Source organism: Hemiscyllium ocellatum, chromosome 1, assembly GCF_020745735.1.
Source record: "Hemiscyllium ocellatum isolate sHemOce1 chromosome 1, sHemOce1.pat.X.cur, whole genome shotgun sequence".
Taxonomy (NCBI): Eukaryota; Metazoa; Chordata; class Chondrichthyes; order Orectolobiformes; family Hemiscylliidae; genus Hemiscyllium; species Hemiscyllium ocellatum.
In genome coordinates this window covers 94,180,590-94,201,617 of record NC_083401.1, presented here as the reverse complement: position 1 = coordinate 94,201,617, position 21,028 = coordinate 94,180,590, and the positions used below count along the sequence as shown (strand labels likewise).

Sequence of the window (21,028 nt, the reverse complement as noted above, 5' to 3'; positions counted from 1 at the left end):
CAGTTCAATATGATCTGTTCCCGCTTTGTCCCTATATTCTTTGATCCCTTTAACCCTAAGAACTATGTCTAACTCTGTCTTGAAAATATTCAACACGTGATAACCAACAGTTTTCAGGATAGGATTTCTGACCTAAAGATGCCTTGATTCTGTTGGAGGCTTGATGCAAACCATATATAAATGTTTCATAGAATCATAGAATTTTATAGTACTGAAAGAGGCCATCAGCCCATCGTGTCTGTTCGGGCATCCCAAAAGAGCTACCCAGCCAGTCCCATTCTCCAGCCCTATCTCTGTAGTCCTTTAAATTAATCACTTTCAACTACATATCCAGTTCTCATTTAATGGTGGACTACGCTTCCATCATTTCCACTGTCAAAATTGTTCATAATTTTGAACACCTCAATAATGTCATCTCTTAATTTTGTGTTGTCCGAGGAGAATAAGCCTAATTTCTCAAATCTTTCCTTGGATCTAAAATTCCTTATTCCTGGTATCATTCTCGTAAATTTCCTTTACACTCGGCGTTAGAGCTTTAATATCTTTCCTTCAATATGGTGCCTAGAATTGAACACAATACTGGTGTTCTGTTCAATGACTAGTAGAGATGTAGCATCACTTCTTTGCTTTGATCCTCTGTGCCTCTAATATAAACAAAATGATCCTACAAGCCTTCTCAATAACTCTTTCAACTTCAGAGAATTATGTACTTGAACCCCGAAGTCCCTCTGCTCCTATGCTCCTCTCAAAATTGTACCATTTAGCCTGTTTGCAGTACCTCACATTTCTCTACATTGAACTTCATTTGCTAGGTGTCTGCATATTGGTCAGGTTGTCAATGTCCCTCTGAAGTCACTCAGCATCATCCTAACAATTTACTATTCTCCCTAGTTTAGTATCTTTTGCATATTTAAAGATTTTGTCCTCAACACTCAAATTGTTGTATTAATCAGAAAAGGCAAGGGTCCTAACACTGATCTCTGGGGAACACCACTTTCAACTCATCTCCAGTCTGAGAAATGGCCATCTATACTTACCCTCACTTTCCTACCTTGTAACCAACTTCTAATCCATGCTGCCAAGGACCCGTCGGTTCCAAACATTTCTAATTTGCGAACCAACCTGCCATATGGCAAAATATCAATTACTTTCTGAAAGGCCAATATCCACAGCATTATCCTCATCCACTGCCTATCATCTCATCAAAGAACTCAATTAAACTTGTCACACATGACCTGCTGTTGACAAAGCTGTGTTGACTGTTTAGTAATAACTTATTTTCTTTCAATGTATTTATTTTATCCTATCTTATGGCTTCCATCCTTTCTCACTATTGGTGTCAAGCTGGCAGGTCTATATTTTCCTGAGTTATCCTTTGCCCTTTTATGAAACAACAGCATCAGATTTACAATGCTCCACTCCCCCGTGATTTTCTCTCTTACCTGTCAGCAATCTGGAATGTATCCCATCTAGGCATGACAACTTCTCTACCTGGTGTGTTACCAGTCTTGCCAGCCCCTCTTCTTTATCTACCACCATACTGTTCATTGCCCACGTTTTAAATGACCATCTTCTAATTGTCATTGCAATTGAATTTCTTGTTGCATGTCCATTGGAGAATTGATGGTGAGGGTGGTTTCTCATTGAACCCACATCACGTACACTAAATTCCACCCATTAATTCTGTTTCCCACTCCTGATAATCATAGAATCTCGACAGTGTGGGACAGGCCATTTGGCCCATTGAGTCCACCCCACCCCACCGAACAGCATCCTACCCAGACCCAATCCCATCTCTATAACCCTGCATTTCCCATGGCTAATCCATCTAGCCTGCACATCGCCAGACACAATGATCAATTTAGCATGGCCAGTCCCCCTAACCTGCACATCTTTGGACTGTTGAAGGAAACTGGAGCACTCGGAGGAAACCCATGCAGACACAGGGAGAATGTGCAAACCCCCACAAAGACATTCACTCGAGGCTGGAATTGACCCAGGTCCCTAGTGCTGTGAGGCATCAGTGTTGCTATATTGCTGTTGTGTTGTGTTGAGTATTCCTAGTATTTTCTTTTGTTCTGTAAACTAAACAGTGCAGTTTTAAAGTTGCTGTAGAAACTGAGATCTGGATATGTGTGTGCACAGGTGGACACTTACCTCTGATAAGTGTGTCATTAGCAAGGTCGTAGATTTAAAATAATTTACTGAAACAGAAAATGGAAATTTTTTTTATAAAGAGGATTGTTAAAGATGAGGAATATACTACGTGAAAGAATTGTGAAAGCAAATTCTGACAGCAATTGGACTTGCTTTTAAAGAGGGCTAACTTGGGAATTATAGAGAAAAACACTGGAGTGTGATACTAAATATTTCTTTCAAACTACAGGCATGGGCATGACAGGCTGAATGGCCTCTTTCTGCTGTACTATTCTTTGACAAGTTGAGACTATTAAAAAGGCCAATGAACTCCTTGCCTTTCTTAGCAGCAATATAAAAAAGAAAAGTAAGGAATTTTGTTAAATAATGTAGTGGGCCCTGCTTCTGTTAGATTATTATGGTCTGTTTGGATAACAGCACTTGAGGAAGAATGGCTGTTTATAGAGTAAAGAAGAGATTTACCAGAATTGCCCCAAGGACAAAAGCCTTTCAGTACCAGCAGGGACACTTCTTCATGGGACAGAGAAAGATGAGAGATTTAGTTCAAAATCAGTAACAGATTTGTTAAGGTATAAAAGTGAGAGAAATTATTTAAAGTGATGCTACTGTGAGTATCCAGAGAACACAGATTTACAACTATTAGTGAAAGAATCATCTGGACCAGGTGACTTATTATAAGTATATAGCTAGCCATTCTAGCATAATTCTGTCTTCAATTTTCACTCCATTCATTACCTCTGCCAGTATTTTGTCCAATTTTACTTGAGTTTTTGTGGCATAGAAGGAGGCTGTTCAACCTATTGAGTCATGTTGCCTCTCTAATCTAGGTGAAAGGTACTAGCATGGATAGACTACTGGCTATCTGGCAGAAAGCAGAGAGTGGGATAAAAGGGTCCTTCTCAGGATGGAAACCAGTGATTAGTGGTGTTCCACAAGGGTCAGTGTTGGGATCACAGCTTTCTGCTTTTTACATTTACAATCTAGATGAAGGAACTGAGGACATTCTGGCTAAGTTTGCAGATGATACAAAGATTGGTAGAAGGACAGGTAGCATTGAGGAGGTGGGGAGATTGCAGAAAGATTTAGACAGGTTACGAGAGTGAACAAAGAAGTGGCAAAATAGGAAGGTGTGAGATTTGGTAGGAATGACAGAGGCATGGACTATTTTCTAAAATTTAGAAAATTCAAAAATCTGAAGTGCAAAGGGATTTGGGAGTCCTAGTCCAGGATTCTCTTAAGTTAAACTTGCAAGTTGAGTTGGTAATTAAGAAGGCAAACACAACATTGGCATTTATTTCGAGAGGTCTAGAATACAAAAGCAGGGATGTACTTCTGGGGCTTTATAAAGCTCTGGTCAGACTACATTTAGAGTACTGTGCGCAATTTTGGGCCAGATACCTCAGGAACGATGTACTGGCCCTGGAGCAGGTCCAGAAGAGGTTCACAAAAATGATCCCAAGAATGAAAGGCTTACAGATGAGGAACGTTTGAGGATCTGGGTCAAACTCGATGGAAATTAGAAGGATGAGGGGGGGAACCTGATTAAGCTGATGGAATACTGAATGGCTTGGATAGAGTGGACATTAGGAAGATGTTGAAATTGGTAAGAGATATTAGGACCCGAAGGCACAGCCTTAGAGTAAAGGAAAAAACCTTTATAACAGAGATAAAGAGAAAAATCATTAGCCAGAGAGAGTGGTGAGTCTGTGGAATTCATTGTCACAGAAGATTGTGGAGGCCAGGCCATTGAGCATATTTAAGATTGAGATAGGTAAGTTCTTGATTATCAAGAGGATCAAAGGTTATGGGGAGAAAACGGGAGAATGCAGTTGAGAAACTTATCAGCCACAATTGAATGGTGGAGCTGTCTCGATTAGCTGAATGGCCTAATTTCTGCTCCTATGTCTTATGGTTTTATAAGTGGTAGATCGTGACACTGGACAGAATTTAAAAACAAACAAAGAATGACTAAAGAAACGAGGTCAGGAGGGCCAGGGAGGAAGCTAATTAGAGATAATAAAAACTTAACATTTGCTCTTTAGAAATACAAAGAAAAGAAAACAAAATATGTGTTGGTAGACGTGTTGAGCAGAGATTTGATAATAGACAATAGGTGCAGGAGTAGGCCATTCTGTCCTTCAAGCCTGCACCACCATTCAATATGATCATGGCTGATCATCCTTAATCAGTATCCTGTTCCTGCCTTATCTCCATAACCCTTGATTCCACTATCTTTGAGAGGACTATCCAACTCTTTCTTAAACGAATCCAGAGACTGGGCCTCCACTGCCGTCTGGGGCAGAGCATTCCACACAGCTACCACTCTCTGGATGAAGAAGTTTCTTCACTTTCCAGTTCACAAATAACATTCCAGATGGGGAAATTGAGGTAGGAACTTAAAATAAATACAATAAACAGGGAGAGGGTAACGTCGAAACTGAATGAGGCAACATGTCTAAATGGTCTACTTTGACTCTCATGTCTAAGGATATTTTTGAAATCATTTTCATTCCATTACCTTTACAGACAATAACCCCGTCCTCCTTAGGCATGCCTTTCTTTTCTAGTAGAATCTACCCCATCTCTCGCTACCCACTTCTAGTTAAATGCCAAGAGGAAACCTTTGAGTAGTCTTAGAACTATCTGTTAGCATAAAAGATTTTAAGAATTACAGGTTAAATATATTAAGTAAAAGGTTCAGAGATTTCAAATTGTTTTCATTGAGGAAAGAGGACTAAAGAGAGACCGATGCAAAATTTAAAAATTATCACTATAGTTGCAATTCCAAAGTCTGACATACAGAAGCAACAAAAATAATTAATTGTTATTGATGAAAGATTATTCCATGTGTTCATAAGCTCTTCTAATCTTCAGTCTTATTCAATTCTTATTCTTATTTTTAAAACTAACCCTGAATATTGTATATCTTCTTTGAAATTGAAGTATTATAAGAAATAGTGGTAGCCTCCATGATGTCTGCCTGATTTTAAGCTGCTGGTGCCATTGAAGTGTCATGACCAAAGAGAGAGGTTATCTAGAAGTAATTTCTGCATGAAATTCGTTCAGAAGTATAGTTGAAGCCTTGCAGACTGTCTTCAGAAAACAGATTATTTAAAGGTACAGGTATTTTTTAACCTAGCTGGGAAGGATATTTGATGAAATAAAAACAGAACATACTAGAGATGTCTAACAGCATCTGTGCAGAGAAAAATAGAGTTAATGTTTCAAGTCCAATATAACTTCTTCAATCAAGAAGAGTCACATCGAATTTGAAAAGCTGTCTCTGTTTCTGTCTCCACAGATAATGCTGAATTTCTCCCACACGTTCTTGTTTTGTTTCAGATTTACAGCGTCTCTAGAATTTTGCTTTTATTAAAATATTTGATGAGCTGATCTTACTCGATGAAATCTGCTCGAAGAATTTTGGCAAAGGGAAAAATTCTCTCAAGACATGGGAGACCATTCTTTATGTCAGTATTACTGATGGTGGAGTTCAGGGAAAACTCTCAGAAGCTGAATAGTTTCCTCTTGAAATCATCCTTCTCCACAAAAAGGTTTAACAGAAGCTGATCTATGTATATGTTGATGAAATTCCCCAGACTCTGGCCTTCAGCATTGACAAACTTTATTGCATGCTGTCATAGGGAGCACACCGTTCCTTAGTATACTCAGGTGCATCTCCAAAGCGCTTCCTGATCACTGCAATTTTATATAGCACAAAAGATGATGAACTGACAGTTTCTCAGGACTGTACATAATGAGCTATTATTCTGAGACCTCAACTCAATGCACACTCCATTTACTATATTCGCCTATTGATAATGTTTGGCTGAGTTGTACTTTCTACAGAGAAACCGTTCATGTGGTATGTGGGGAAAGCATACATTATGTGGTTGTTACAGAATGTTCTAGCAGGCTACAACCACCCAGGGCAAGAGATAAGCCAGGCAAGTGCAACACCATGACAGACCAAAATCTCTGCAAATGAGCAATCCAGCTTCCACATCCCCCCTTTTGTGATCATAAGATCAAAGCAGCAGGTCAGAATTTCCTGCAAAAGGGAGAATGTAACCGGAGCCTAGGGGTTTATCCAGTGGTGAAGGCTCAGATTCATTGAGGTATTCAGCTTTATCAGGGTGAGGGATTTCAGTGAGGGGGATCTTGACCAACTGGGAAGTTAATGGGACTGAGCTAGTAATAGCAAGGCAAAGCGTGCTCAACACTGTATATGACAGATGATAAGAACTGAAACAATAATGAAAATGACAAGGTCCTGCAAGAGGGCCTTTCCAAGGGACCAAACCATCCACCCATCCAGCTCTGCAGATCCCAAGGAGAGCTGGTGTCACAGAGCTTGGAGGCAGACTTTCGAATGTGATCGTCAAGGTTGGTAATGTTCTCACTGGAGTTGGGAATATAGGTGCAACAGTGAGAGTCAATGAGGGCACAAGTGTTCCTATTCTCGGCTAGTAGATAATCTAAGGCGAATCTGTTTTGGAGGGCGACTGTATGAATGGCAACCACCTCCGCACTAAGTTGGTTAAGGGTTGTCGCTGTGTCATTCGCTATTTCCGCAAGAACTGAGGACAATTTTCTGACCTCTGTTGCCAGTAGAGTGGTCCCATAAGAGCGGAGGAGAATGGCAAAGAGCTGCCTAGTTATAGCTCCCTTGTGCGAGGCCAAGTCTGTTAGAACGAGGAGGAATGTGAGTGGTATATAAAGGGGACCACATACACTGGAGAGCAACTATCAGTCCAGGAGAATGGCAGCCAGGGGTAGGCTTTGTGGCAGCAAATGAAATAGGTGCCATTATAAGTTCTCAAGTAATTGGTCTGAGTTCCAGTTTAAAGAGTTGCGAATGTGGCAGTTGTAGTAGTCTTGCAGGGAACTTCAAGGTTCAGGATACTCCCCGTGGAAGTGGATCGGCACATGGACTGGATAAGGAGCAGGGAATGGACATATTTACTGGTTCCAGCATTTCACCATGACGTGTGGTTGCTTTTAAAGCAGATGGTTCCCATGGGTGTACCCTTTCCCGTGGTATTAGTGAGGAACAGAGCCGGGGGTGTTTGCGAGAGGCTGTACTGAGGTTGGAACCAACCCTTATATTTTTCCATATTATAACATGCAGACTCCCAAATGAACTTATCATTAGCAGAATAATTGGTCCTATCAGAGCCTCCATAAAAGTCGTGAGACTCTCAGTCAAACCTACCTCCTCCCCCTCCCCCAATGAACATAATGGAGGACCTGCTTTGTTTCAACCACCATACAGCTGTTTTGGATTCATTAAATGGAATGGGTCTCAGGAGGATTCTTCCCTTAGAGTGTATGGGGATATGGGCGCACACCCAGCAGCTAGAGTGGTGAACCTTCTGAGCGTAAATGTAAGTCATGGAAAGAAAAGTGTGGACATGCAACTCCCTTGTGACAGAGTTCATCATCCATTTTCCCTGTTCCCATCATGCCTAGTCAGTATGAACAAGGCAATGAGGAGTACAGAGACTGAAGTGGCAATCAGTCTCCACATATTACACCTGGCAGGCGAGCTGATGCCTCTGGTGGTTTCTGCTCCTCTCTCTCTCAGGGGAAGGCAGCGGGTTCTGCGTGTCCACTCGGGTCTTTCCTGAACCTTGACAGCCTCTGGGTTACCAGGAGGACATGGTACAGGCTTTTCCACCTAGGAGATATCCAATGATTTTATCATGAGATAGTCCCCAGGTTGGAAGGGATACATTGGGTCATCATTAGATGAGGGAATGGCTTCCTTTACCCGATAATGGTTACGGGCAATCATCTTACAGAGTGCTTTGACATAATCCAGAAGAGCTTCCTGTGTCAAGACATATGGCATATCCACAGGAAATTTAGGTGGTATTTCTCCCGTGGGCATTGATCTTCCCATCAGGATCTCAAATGGGTAAGCCCTGTGGTTCTGTTGGCCTGGTTTCTTATGGTATACAGGGCTAAGGGTAGGGCTTCTGGTCAAGGCAGGTCCATGTCCTGTGTGATCTTTGTCAGGGTGGTTTTAAGGGTACCATTCATCCATTCCACCATTCCACCATGGTTGAGGACTGGGGCTGACAGGGAATATGATATTTCCATGTGATGCCTAGTGCTTTATCAACATTTTCTGTGACTGTTGGCAGTAAAGGGAGTGTCTCTGTCACTGTCAATGCTCTTTGGAATTCCAAACCTTGGGATCACATCCTTCATGAGGCATTTGACCACTTTCTAGCATGGTCTTTCCTTGAGGGGAAGGCCTCTACCCATTTCGACAGCATGCCGACAACTCCCAACCTGTACTTAAAACCCTGTTTAGCTGGCACGTGGACAAAATCAATCTGTAAATGATTAAAGGGTCCAACTGGGACTGACAGATGATCATACTTGGCTAAAGGTTTAGCATTATTATTTTGTAGAAATATTAAACATTTTGATATTAGTGCTTGTGCTGCTGCCGCTGCTGCACAGCCTGGTGCGTACCAAGTTTGTCGTACTATATGTATCATCCTTTTCCTGCATGGCTGACCCCATGGGCGGCCAGTGCAAGAACATGCAAGTAGGCTTTCGGGCAAATGAACCTTCTGTCAGGGTGCATCATCAGCCCTAAAGAGGATTCCTTAGCTCCTATGTGCGTCCAGCTGTCTTTCTCGGCTTGCGGAATGCGTGGCTGTGTGGTCATATTCCCTCTACTCGATCTAAAACCTTCCCATGTCTTTGGAACTTGTAGAACCCATACAGTGGCAGCTAATGCTGCTCGTCTAGCAGTTTGGTCAGTGCAAGCATTTCCTCGGGTGATTGTGTCATCAGCGGTGGTATGGGTGGCGTACTTTATCACAGCTATGACAGACAAGAGCACAATAGTCTGTAAAAGATTGTTGATGATCAGGGAATGCTGCAAGGGCATATTGGATTGGATTAGATTAGATTAGAGTCCACACCGACAATCCGAAGAGTAACCCAATGACACGCATTCCCCTACCCTATATATATCCCTGACTAATGCATCTATCACTATGGGCAATTTAGCATGGCCAAATCACCTGACTTGCACATCTTTGGATTGTGGGAGGAAACTAGTGCACCCGGAAGAAACCCACGCAGACACGGGGAGAATGTGCGAACTCCATAAAGACTGTCGCCCAAAATGGGAATCGAAGCCTGGTCCCTGGTGCTGTGAGGCAGGGCCTTGCAGAAGCGGTAATAAATCCTCTATGTCTTCACAGGGTTTCAAATCCTGTGCCACTCCAAAAACACATCTTGAGTCAGTGTAAATGTTAACAGACATTTTGTCAGCAAGTATACAGGGCATACAGTTTGGCCGCCTGTGCAGAAGATCCTTCCATCCTAAAGTGGAACACGGAATCTTGCACTTGCCTTTAAATAAGATAAAAGTTACGTTCAAGGCTGTCTTCTTGATATATTTTGAGGGGGTTTAGTCTGGCCCATAACAAGTTCCAGACACTCCACGAACACATTCAGGAAAACATACTGAAACAAAGGACACCTGAGTCAAGTTAGTCACTTAAAGATGATTCCATGAATCAGATTTACCCACACCGGCCGGAGAGGAGTGCCCAGGATCAGGGGATGGTGGCCCGAGGCACTGGGGAGGGATAAATTCAAAGATAAATCATGTTTTTGGATACAGGTTGTTCTGCTATAACATGCATTTCATTAATACGAATTCACTTGCCAAATTGAGCACACTTATTGATAAAATGCACACTTTTAATACGTGTTGGCTATAATATAATTGCTAAAGCACAATTTTTCTATAATGCGGGGTTGCACAGGAACACAACCATCGCATTATAGAAGAACTACCTGTACTTCTCATTTTCAAATGTTAAACAATAATTATCCTTACCAAGAAATGACTGCTTTGTACTAATGCTTCAGGTTGCTGAATGAACACCTGGAGAAGTCCCTTGTAGACATACAGCATCGGTTGAGTGTGAAAAGCAAGGAACTTCAGACAGCTCAAGACAGAATTGACAGACAAGAGGAGAGACTCGGTAATACCAATATAACATTGCATCTACGAAGCTAAATTCTTCAGGTTCAAAAACTGTTATGTCCAAACCATGCAGGTTAAATCTGGACTTTAGACATTAGTATTGTTGTTTTAAAATGTTGTAAAAACATGCAACCTCTTTATTCTTTGTACTATTTTGTTATTTTGCTATTTATTTGGCACATCCAACGTAAAATAATGTGCAAATTACACACCTCCACCCCCCCTCCCAAAGCAGAATTGGAATTTTTAAGTCGTGGAGATATTAAACCAGTAGCCAAGTTACAGAGTCCTAAATGAGTAGCTAAAGAGAGGCAGAGTGGTAGAGCACTCTGGGGCATGGGATTGGAAACAGCAACCTTCATGTGAGGCTGATGGAGCCGTAAATTGGAAAGCACTGAGAACCTATCGTATTGAACATTGTGATTGACAGTGTTGTATATGACTTCATTGGTATAAAAGCAGGCAAATACAAGTGTAAAGTTATTATGTAGACTGTGAAGGTGCATTACAAGTGGTCAAACAAATTTAAAGTATATTATATTTTGTTGCTTAGGTGAGTTCAATCGACAGAATTCTAGTCTACGAGAAGAAATCAATTTATTGAAAACTACGGTATCTGCTCTAGACCAGGAGAAGGATTGCTTGCAGGATGCTGTGGATGAAAAAACTGAAAAAATTGCTACCTTAGAAGAGAACCTTGCCAATCGGGTGAATACACTAATATGACTATTCCAAAATTAAGTTAACCTCTCTGTTGTGTGTTCAGCAAACACTAAGTAGATTATAATATCTGGCAGTTTGATATTTATTCCTGTTGGAGAATACTAGGAAATTTGATGTGGGACTCGGCACTTGAAAATCTTTGTCTCTCTGCAAATGCTGCTTGTGTTGCAGAGTATTTTCAGTACTTCCTGTTTTTATTATATTGGATTTGAATTGTCTTGTGAACAATGTTATAATTTTTGGTTTGAGAAATCTGCAGATTTTTAGCAACAGTAGTTCAAACCTGCCTGATATCCTAATGTGAGGAGAGAAAGAATTTAATCTTAGCATTAAAAAAAGTGTGTGTGTGTGTGTCCACCATTAAAGACATTTTCATACTCTATGGTCCCTAAAGTATTATCAAATTCGTGTTGTTGCATCAGCTTAAAATTCTGATCAAGCAATTGGTGCTACAGATGAAGTGTAAACAATTATCCTAATAGGATATGTAAGGGAAAAGTGGTTGGCTTCCCATGGGATTTCAGGAGGCTGGAGCTACACATGTGTACCCATTCTTGAATACTAATGGGCCAGTAATAATTTTTTTTGTATTCATGGCTCTTGTAATTGATTGATACAGTTCATATTTTCTCCAATCCTAGGAAAAGGCGATAACCAATATGAAAATTACTGTGACTGAATTAGAATCTGCACTGGAGTAAGTATAGTGGTAACATAACAGAACTCATAGATAACTTTTAGTTATGGACCAGACCAAACCCCCACAAAATATATTAAGAAGATAGTCCAGACTTTTAAAGGCAACTACTTGGCATTGTGTTCCGGATACAGTTCAATTGGCCAAACTACCAGATTTGAAGTAAAATATTCTATTCATACACTGTAGTTAAAATACAACAAAAGAAAAGAGAAATTGAAATAACTCTACTGGAAAACTTAACAAAATGATGGATTATTTAACTACTAAGCAGTAACTGTTCCAATGTAGTAATATCCTATAAGTATACCCATAGCAAAAAGACAAATTCAGTAAAACCGATGTCTTGCATGCAATTCTAGCAGCAGAGAACCCCCAGCTTTTAGCTGTAACAGAGAGACACAAAACGGCTTCCGCTTTCAGCTTTGTAACCCCAGCAGCTGATAAACTAAAACTATAAATCCTGCTTCTGTGAGAGCTGGACCCCACCCATTCAGGCTGCTTCTGTTGTTCCAACATTTTAAAAAAAAACAAGGCATCACAGGTTGTTTACTTTATTAGATTCGAATAGATAGCCCAGTAGCTTCTCTTAAAACTTCTCTTCAGAAAAAAAGACAAAATGCACCTCTTAAAGCCATAATATAGTCACACTGAAAATCTTCTGAAAATTTGACTTGTTTTTTAAACTTTATTTTCGCTCAGCCTTTTGAATGACACTCTAAGTAATCGAGACCGGGAAATAAATTCCTTACGTCGGCAATTAGATTCTATTCATAAGGAGTCAGAGGAATTAGAACAGTATCGAGATGCTGCATTTAAAGAAAATCGTTGTTTGAGAGATGACTTGACTCAAATGACAAGGGAAAATCAGGTAATGTGAATTACTTATTTGACATTTAATTAAGTGCAAATTGTCCCTTCCCTGTCCACACTTGTTAGATAGAAATATTCTTTTCAGCATAAAAGGCTATATTTCAATTTTGATTTTAAATTTGAACTCTTAGAACATTTCTAAATTCAGAATGTTTTTCAAACTCTTAATAGTGGTCTCCAGTTTTAATTTGCAATTCATGCATCATCGATATTATTTCCTTTTCTTTCGTGTTTAGTATTTCATACTAGTTGCCATCAGATTCCATCTTCCATCATTCCTTCCACCTTAATTAATGCTGTAAAATCTGAAGTAACATGTCAATACCAATACCCTGATTTTGTCATTTGTAAATTTGACTAGTTGCATTAAGTTGCTTCTCTGATTACACTTTTCTTTTAGCATTTGTGTTGTTTTTAAGCCTTCCTCAACCTCCGAAACTCCTTTTTGCCTTTCTGACTTTTAAAATATATTCTGACTTTTTCATATATTTCCCTATATGGCTCCTCATACCAGTAACATTCTTTACCAGTTCCCCTTTCAGCACTTATGTAAGTTGTTTATCCTCCTCCTTTCATATCTGTTAATTTAGTCATATAATAATATAGAACTTGAATGAAAGGGGACATATTTCTTCCAAATTTTCATCTTGCACACATCAGAATAATTAATGAGAAACACCAATATATAGGGAAGATGATATTTATACTTTATGACAAGAGAATACTGATTTGTTAGCAATTGATTGGTAGATGAATTATCATGATGGATGTACCAATTAGATGATGACCAACAATTGACTGCCAAACTTTGTTTAAATTTGTATGTGTGGGATAATAACTATCCTAATCAGGTCATTTTTGCTGTACATCATACAAAATAATGAATGAGCCTAACATTGGTCCTGAAAAGTATCCTGTCAAAAGGCTCAACGGTTTGAGGCAACAGGTGAGGTTGGTAAGTAATAGCAACATGACTGATATATTGTGTGGAATAGGAGAGAAATCAAAGACCCCAGTCATAGCCTCAACATGAACCCAATGGGCCCCTGGACCCTGACTTAACCCCTTGTCCTGGGCCCTGGTGTTCACCACTACAAAGATGCTGCCTCCAAGCCAAATGAAGATTCTACCTAGCACACAACTGAGTAATGCAGTTTATGAATTTCAGTGCCCACTGATGCTGGGTATGTGGCTTTATTTCCATACCAGTAAAGGATTGAATGAAACAGTTCAGGAACAGTACTGATTCAACTTGCCCAGACCTGTAAAAATCAAAATACAGTATCCATATTAGATGTGATTCTAACATTTGCTAATTAATCCCTGGTGTGGTAAGAATTGCATAGACAACCAATTTAGGATTGACGCACTCGTATACACATTGAACCTGCTTCACCTCAACAATTCAAAGTGATATTCATTCTCTTTTTCATTTCTCAGAACTGTGATTTGACCAATCAGAGTCAACCTACCTCATTTAAAATTAGTTCAAAGTTTGGCAGTTAATTGTCAGTCATCAAGTAGTTGGTGAATTCTCCTTGGCAATGATTTTTCTGGCCAACCAATTCCTTGTCAAAGTTATACTAGAAATGTTATTGAGATAATGTGAGAGTATAATGTATATCAACCATGTTATGGCTAAGAAGAAAAATGATTGATACTTAGCACACCTTTATGTATGAGTTACTTTAGTTTCACTTGAGATCAATCTTTAACCTATACCATCCAAAAACTTTAAATTTTTTATTTGCTGTAGAAATGATGAATACAGTGGTTAGAATGTTGTGCCTGTATTAATTGTGATAATTTGGTCCTTGTTGCCTTTATGCTAGGCAGTTTGATGATTGTATAATTATTATACTAATTAATAAAAAAACTTGATGATAACCTTCGCTAATTTTCCTATTAGACAATCACAAATGAATTGGAACAAGCTTTGCATGAAAAGGATGAGTTAAAATCAAGAGTGCATAACTACATCAACGAAGTGGCAAGAATAGAGAGCTTAATGGTTGCCAAGGTAACAGTGATAAAAGATAATCAGAAATTAAATACATTTTCATATTGTTATCCATAAAACTGTTTGTTATTTCTTACAGTTGGTTTCTGAATATAAGCTTTAACCCATTATTGTTCTGATTATTCTCCACCAAATTATTTGTTATCCATTTGCTTGTTCTTTGTTTTGAATGTAATTTAGAACTAGGTACACGTTAAGTTCTTTGTACAAATCTTACCAACAGAAGAATTGCGACATTCTATAATGATAATTCATGGTGAAACGTTAACCTGTCCTTTAGTTTAATAAAATGTCTTTTCTATATTTAATGTTGATCAATTAAAATGTTTTTTAACATTTAAAACATTGTGGGAAAATCCTTATTAGAATTTTGCAGCTTGAACCATTTGAGAGCAAATTTTAGTTGATAAGAGATTATTTCATAGCTCAGTCCTGTTTTTCTAAAATAGACATTTTTAGGCTTATTGATTCTCTCTGATGTTGATGCTATTAACTGGCAAGGGCATATGGCTAGATTCTGTTTCAAAATTGGCAGCATGGTCCAACATGTGACCCACGTGACTTATCAGCTGAAGGCTAAATGTTGTCTAGTTATAGCTGCATATAGCATGGAATACTTTAGTCCTTGAGTTAAAGTCATTAGCAAACAATCCTGATTTGACCTTCTGTTGGGGAGAAGCTGATTGTTGAAGCAGCTGAAGATGTTTGGACCTAGGACAGTTCCTGCAGTAGTGTTCTGAAGCAGAGATGATTCATTTCCAACAATCTGATATGTTGATGTGACTCCAATTGGTGGGCAGTTTGCTGCCTGATCCCTTTAGATTTCATTGGAATGTAGGCTTAGAAACAAGATTCGGACATTTGCCTTTCGATCTTGCTCTACCATTTAAAGACAACATAGCTGTCCTTTCCTGTGTGCACCTTCTAACCGTTGCATGCCTTCAAAAACATAATTTCAATTTTCTTAGAGTCTTTGATGCAACACCTGATCAATTGATGCCTTGATATCAAGGATGTCACTCTCATCTCACCTCTGGTATGAATCTTTTTTGTCCATGTTTGAATGAAGGTGGTATTGATGTCTAGAGTTGTATTTGGCAGGATTGAATTTATTCTCCTTTTGTTGGACAGGACATACTCAAGTAACTTTCCACATTGTTGGGTCGGTTCTGTTGTTGTAGCTGAACTTGCACAGGTTGATATGGCTAGTTCGGGAAGAGATCTGTTCTTCAGTACAATTGCTATGATGTTGTCAGGGGCTTAGCCCTTGTGCAGTATCCAATGCCTTCAGTCCTATCTTGATATCACAAGAGGTGAATTGAATTGTCTGAAAGCTGGCATCTATAACGGCAGCTCCACAGCAGAAGATGCCATCAGACCATTCACTCAGTACTTATAATTGAAGATGGTAATTCCTAATGCTTCTACCTGTTGTTAGTTGTTTAATTGTACACAACCCTTCACTATTGGATGTGGCAGATCTACAAAGCTTTGATCTGATCTTCAGTATGATATCGCTTAGCCCTCCCTATTATGCTGTTTTCACTGCTTGGAATGCAAGTAGTTCTGCATTGACACTTCACCAGGTTGACGCTTTACTTTTAGTTAGTTTGGTGCTGCTTCTGGGATGATTTCCTGCATTCTTCATTGAACCAGAGTTGGTTTCCTTGACTTGATGGTAATTGTTGTTTGTGAGTTTGCTGAATCTTGAGTTTATGGATGAATACAATTTTGCTGATGTTGAGAGTCATGTGCTTTATGGATGTTGAGTTCTAAGCCTGCTAGATCAGTTCTTAGTCTGTTCCATTTACCACAGTTGTTATACTGTGAGAAGACAGCACTTGGTCTTTACTGATAGCTTACCCTGCTATTAGCATAGTTGGATATGTCTGATTAGTATCCCTGAGCTGTGGATGCTCACACATACACTCTTAAATGGTGACAGATCCTTATCCTAGAATAAGGCACACTCACTTTCTTGAGTACTTTAACATTCTTTATTTACATTTGAACTTTACAGGTTACTAAATACAGCTGTTTAGTGTAGTGTCTAAAACCTCTCTCTTTACATGCTTCTTCCAGTCTAATCTCTTTTGATCAATTTGCTGATGTCAGATTATTATCAATTATATAACAGTTATTTACAAATTCCATTACACCACAATTCACAAGGATTGTGCAGAGATCAATCCTGCTACTGTTGTCATGGTCTGCTGCATTAATGAAAAGTAAGTTCATGAGGATAAAAACAAGTAGGATTTGCCTTCTTGTTGGTTGTCCAATTATGCGCCACAGGCCAGTGAATATTGAAGTTCCCCCAACGTTGCTACTTCTTTCAAACTTGTTCAACACGGAAGATTACTGATCCATTGACTATCACTGGTCAGGAGGCGATCATCAGCAGGTGGTTTCCTTATCCATGTTTGACCTGGGTGAGCGTTCATGGGGTACAGAGTCAATATTGTGGACCCTAAAGCCCATCTTCTCATGGCCTTAGACAGCCACCTCTGGTGAATCCGTCCTGCCTTAAAGTAGAGGACATATCTAAGATTGGTGATGGTAGAAGATGAAACATTGGCTGTAATGTATAATTTGGTGAGCATGGATATTTCAGGCTGTTAACTAGCCATTAGGATAGTTCTTCTCACTTTGTGTACAAGTGAGGAGAATATCTTTGCATTCACTGGGGAGTGTGTGCTTTCATTCTTTCAGACACCTAGGTCAATTTTGTATTGTCTATCTGGTTTCATTCTTAATCAAATTTTCTGTGGCACTTTGATTCAACTCAGCAGTTAAGAGTCAATCGCATTGCTCATGATCTGGAGTCAAATCTAAGCAAGAGCAGATAAGGAAGAAAATTTTGTCAGCAAACAGCATTGGGGTTTCATAATTCCTTGCAAAATTACAAGGATGATATGAGGAATTAACAGAACTAACTTGTATCAAAGCAATGATGCTGGTCTCATACCATTTTCTCTGAGCAGTCTTGAATAGCAACTGGACCAACAGCCGATGTGTTGTCCCAGCCCAATTATAGTCCAAAATATTCAAACAAGTCACAGCATTTTATTAAAGAAGGCGGCTTTGGAATGAAAGAAGAGAACATTTGATGTATGTAACCTACTTTAAAAACTGATCAATAATAATCTCCAGTTGCAATGTTAGGTAATTGTTGTTAAAATCACCAGTAGATCTTGAAAGGAAGAGAGCTCTACTGACACTTGTGTCAAGATATGTTTTCTACTAATATTCTTCAGAGCTCTGATTTTAATTTCTATACCTTGGACTCTCAAACTAGCAGGAACCTCAATATCTTGAAAACACAGAGCAAGTCACACCTTAAGATTGAAAATTCTAGGTGATACTATGCTCACTCCTGTAATCTTTCCTTAATTTAAATTCAGTTATCATTTGAATAGTTTTGTGCTCGCTCCAAGTCTAATATATCTTCCTCTTGAAACATTTTCTCTCTTCTGAGGTTTCCATTGTTTGTGGACTTTAAAGTGAAATACCAATTAAAAGTTTAAAATGCATCCAGAGCTCTTCCCTTCTATGTGGCAGTAGGCATTACTGAGTACAGATGCATCGACAATATCGAGTTGACATTCCAAAAGAATTTTGGAAATCCAGATTCTGAGTTCCATGGGATGTACTTTTCATGCACTTTTTCCTATTAATTGGCAGAAGAAGGATGCTTCTGCTGGATTTATGCAAATTGACTAGTTCTGTTAAAGATAATTCTGCTTTCTGAAATGTAACTGGAGGTCGTATAGCAATACTTCTGTATTTGTAAAATGCATGTACAAAACTCAGACTACCTTGCTCGTTGGCTGTCAGTGGGAATTGTTACATATGTGTTCAAGTGGAATGTAACAAACAAGAGTAGAAGTTGGCCATTCGATGGTTTTTGACATTAACTGATCTTCTATCTCAATATATCTTTCTTTTTTTAAGAAATGAAGAAAACTATTAACCCGTGGTCAATGCCTCTGGGATACTCTTAATGTCTGAGCATCCACAACTGTCTGTGACCGACAATTCCAATGATCCAACATCCTTTTGCACGAAGGAATTTATCCTCCTATCAGTCCTGATGTTTTTCTGAGACCGTGACCTCCAGTTTGAGACTGTATGTTTAGTAGAAATATCCTTTCAACATCTACCATATGTAAATCCTGTAAGGTTCTATGCTGAAATGAGGTCACTTTTTGTCTCTAATTTCTGGGGAATGTAGACCTATTCTACTCAAAATCACCTCATTGATTCATTCCCTAATGGATCACCACCCTAAAGGTGAAGATGAAAAGAAAATCACGATGATTGTCTATGTGGTGCAAGTACTTTTCAGTCTTTTAAGATTTATACATTTTTTTTGCTAACAATAGGAACAAGAACTTCATCATATGCTGGAACAATTCCGAATGGCAACTAATCAGGCTGAGAACTGGGAGCATAAGGCTCATCAGGCAGAGGGCGAAAGCAGCTCAGTTCGTTTGGAGCTGCTGTCTGTGGACACAGAGAGACGACATCTTGAGGAAAGAGTGGGCAAGCTTGAAAAGGAAAGAGATGAGGTATTATTTCTCAACAAAATCTGTAAAACTATAATATACATAAAGTCTAGTATCTATTTGGTCATTTTAAGTAATATAGAAATAGGTGTAGGCCAATTTAGTATCTTGAGCTTATTTAGAAATTCAGTGAAATCATGGCTGATCTGCAAACAAGCTCTATGTTCCAACCTTCACTCCACATTCCATAATCCTTTGAAAAATAAACATTTGTCAATCTTTGGTTTAAAATTTACCAATGTTCTATCATCAAGTGCTGTTTGAGGAAGAGAACTCTACTGATTTTTGTGTCTAGATATGTTTTCTAATAGTATTCTTCAGAGCTCTGACTTTGATTTCTATATCTTAGAGTCAAACTAGCAGGATCATCAGTATTTTGAAAACATTCAGCAAATCACACCTTAAGATTGAAAATTCCAGGTGATACTAGACTAGCTCCTGTAATCCCTCCTTATAATGTCATCCTTAATTTGTGTCCAGGTATCATTCAAATAAATTATTTTGCGCTAGCTCCAAGTCTATTATATCTTCATAAGGTATGGTGACCAGAGTGAGGTTTAACAATGGTCATGCACAGCTGAAGCATGACTTCCTTTCCCAGATACAAATGGATCAAGATTTTTGAGTGTTTTCATGGTACTGAATGATCCATGTACCTGGATCCTCAGGAATTACTATTAGGAAAGGCTGGTGTTCTATCCTTCTCAGATCCAAATGATGACCTCACCTTTGCTAAAAGTCTATTTATTAACCATTTGAATAATAAGCAGGAGTAGGCCATTCAGCCTCTACAGCTTGTTCCACCATTCAATAATGTTGTGGCTGATCTGATTGTAACCTCAAATCCACATTCCCATCTACTCCTGATATCCTTTCACCACCTTGATAATAGCAATCTATTCACCTTCACATGAATAATAATCAAGAATCTGTTTCCAAAACTTTTTCAGGAATTAAGTATGAAAGACTCATGACCCTCAGAGAAAAAAAACTCATCTGTGTTTTAAATGGGTAACCTTTACTTTTAAACAGTGGCCCCTAGTTCTCAGGCAAGAGATTTGGTCTTTGAGAGCAGTCCAGACAAGATTCACTCGGTTTATCTGGGCACGCAAGGTTTTGAGCATGAATAGGTTGGCCCTGTATTCATTGGCACCTTTGAAAAATTTGAGACAACCTTATTAAAGGTTATTATCTCAGATATTATTTCGCATTCTTAGAGGGCTTGATAGAATACATGTTGTTCCCTTGTGGGAAAATCTAGGACCCAAGGGCAAAATCTCAAGGTAAGGGATCATCAAGTTAGGAAAAAGATGTGCAGTTTTTTCTGAGAGTAGTGAGCCGATGGAATTCTCTGCCACAGCAGGCTGTAAAGGTTGGGTTGTTAGGTGTATTCAAGGTTGAAAACAGACAGGGTCTTAATCAACAAAGGAATCAAGCATATGGGGAACAAGCAGAAAAGGTGAGTTGAAAATTCTGATCAGCCGCAATATAATTGAAAGATGGAACAGATTCAGTGGGCAGAATGGCCTACTTCTGCTCCTATATCTTATGGTCATGTACGCTGTTCCATTTTATCAATGCTACAGTGTGTTGTTCTCAAAAGTCTCTCAAAAACTATGTCTAACATGATTTCTCTTTCATAAATCAATTTTGTGACTGCCCAATTTTACCATTCCTTTTTAAATGTTCAGTTCTCACAGCCTGTATTGATAGGTTTTAACATTTTCTGCACTACTGATTTCAAGCTAATAGGCCTGTAGTTCTCGATTCTTCCTCTTACTCTCTTCATATGCAGTGGAGTTACATTTGCTAGCTTTGAATCCATGGGACCCTTTTCACTATCTATGTGACCTACTACTTCAGCACAATGTGATGAATATCATCCGGTCTGTGGGATTTATGAATCTGCAATCCAGTTAACATTTCATGTGCTACTTCTTTTAGTTCCTCAGTTTCTTGGTTTCCTC

The 21,028-nt window shown here is 39.0% G+C and overlaps 1 protein-coding gene across 4 annotated transcripts in view; it reads left to right on the top strand.

Moving 5' to 3' along the window:
* The window catches only part of cep135 (centrosomal protein 135), a 137,223-nt gene that overhangs the window by 99,322 nt on the left and 16,873 nt on the right, over nt 1-21,028 (top strand). For all 4 annotated transcript variants that reach the window (XM_060830705.1, XM_060830698.1, XM_060830712.1 and 1 more), the window contains 6 exons: nt 10,063-10,178; nt 10,734-10,888; nt 11,545-11,600; nt 12,303-12,471; nt 14,383-14,493; nt 18,879-19,064. In XM_060830705.1, coding sequence (XP_060686688.1) covers nt 10,063-10,178; nt 10,734-10,888; nt 11,545-11,600; nt 12,303-12,471; nt 14,383-14,493; nt 18,879-19,064 — 793 coding nt within the window. The remainder of the gene's footprint in view (nt 1-10,062; nt 10,179-10,733; nt 10,889-11,544; nt 11,601-12,302; nt 12,472-14,382; nt 14,494-18,878; nt 19,065-21,028) is intronic.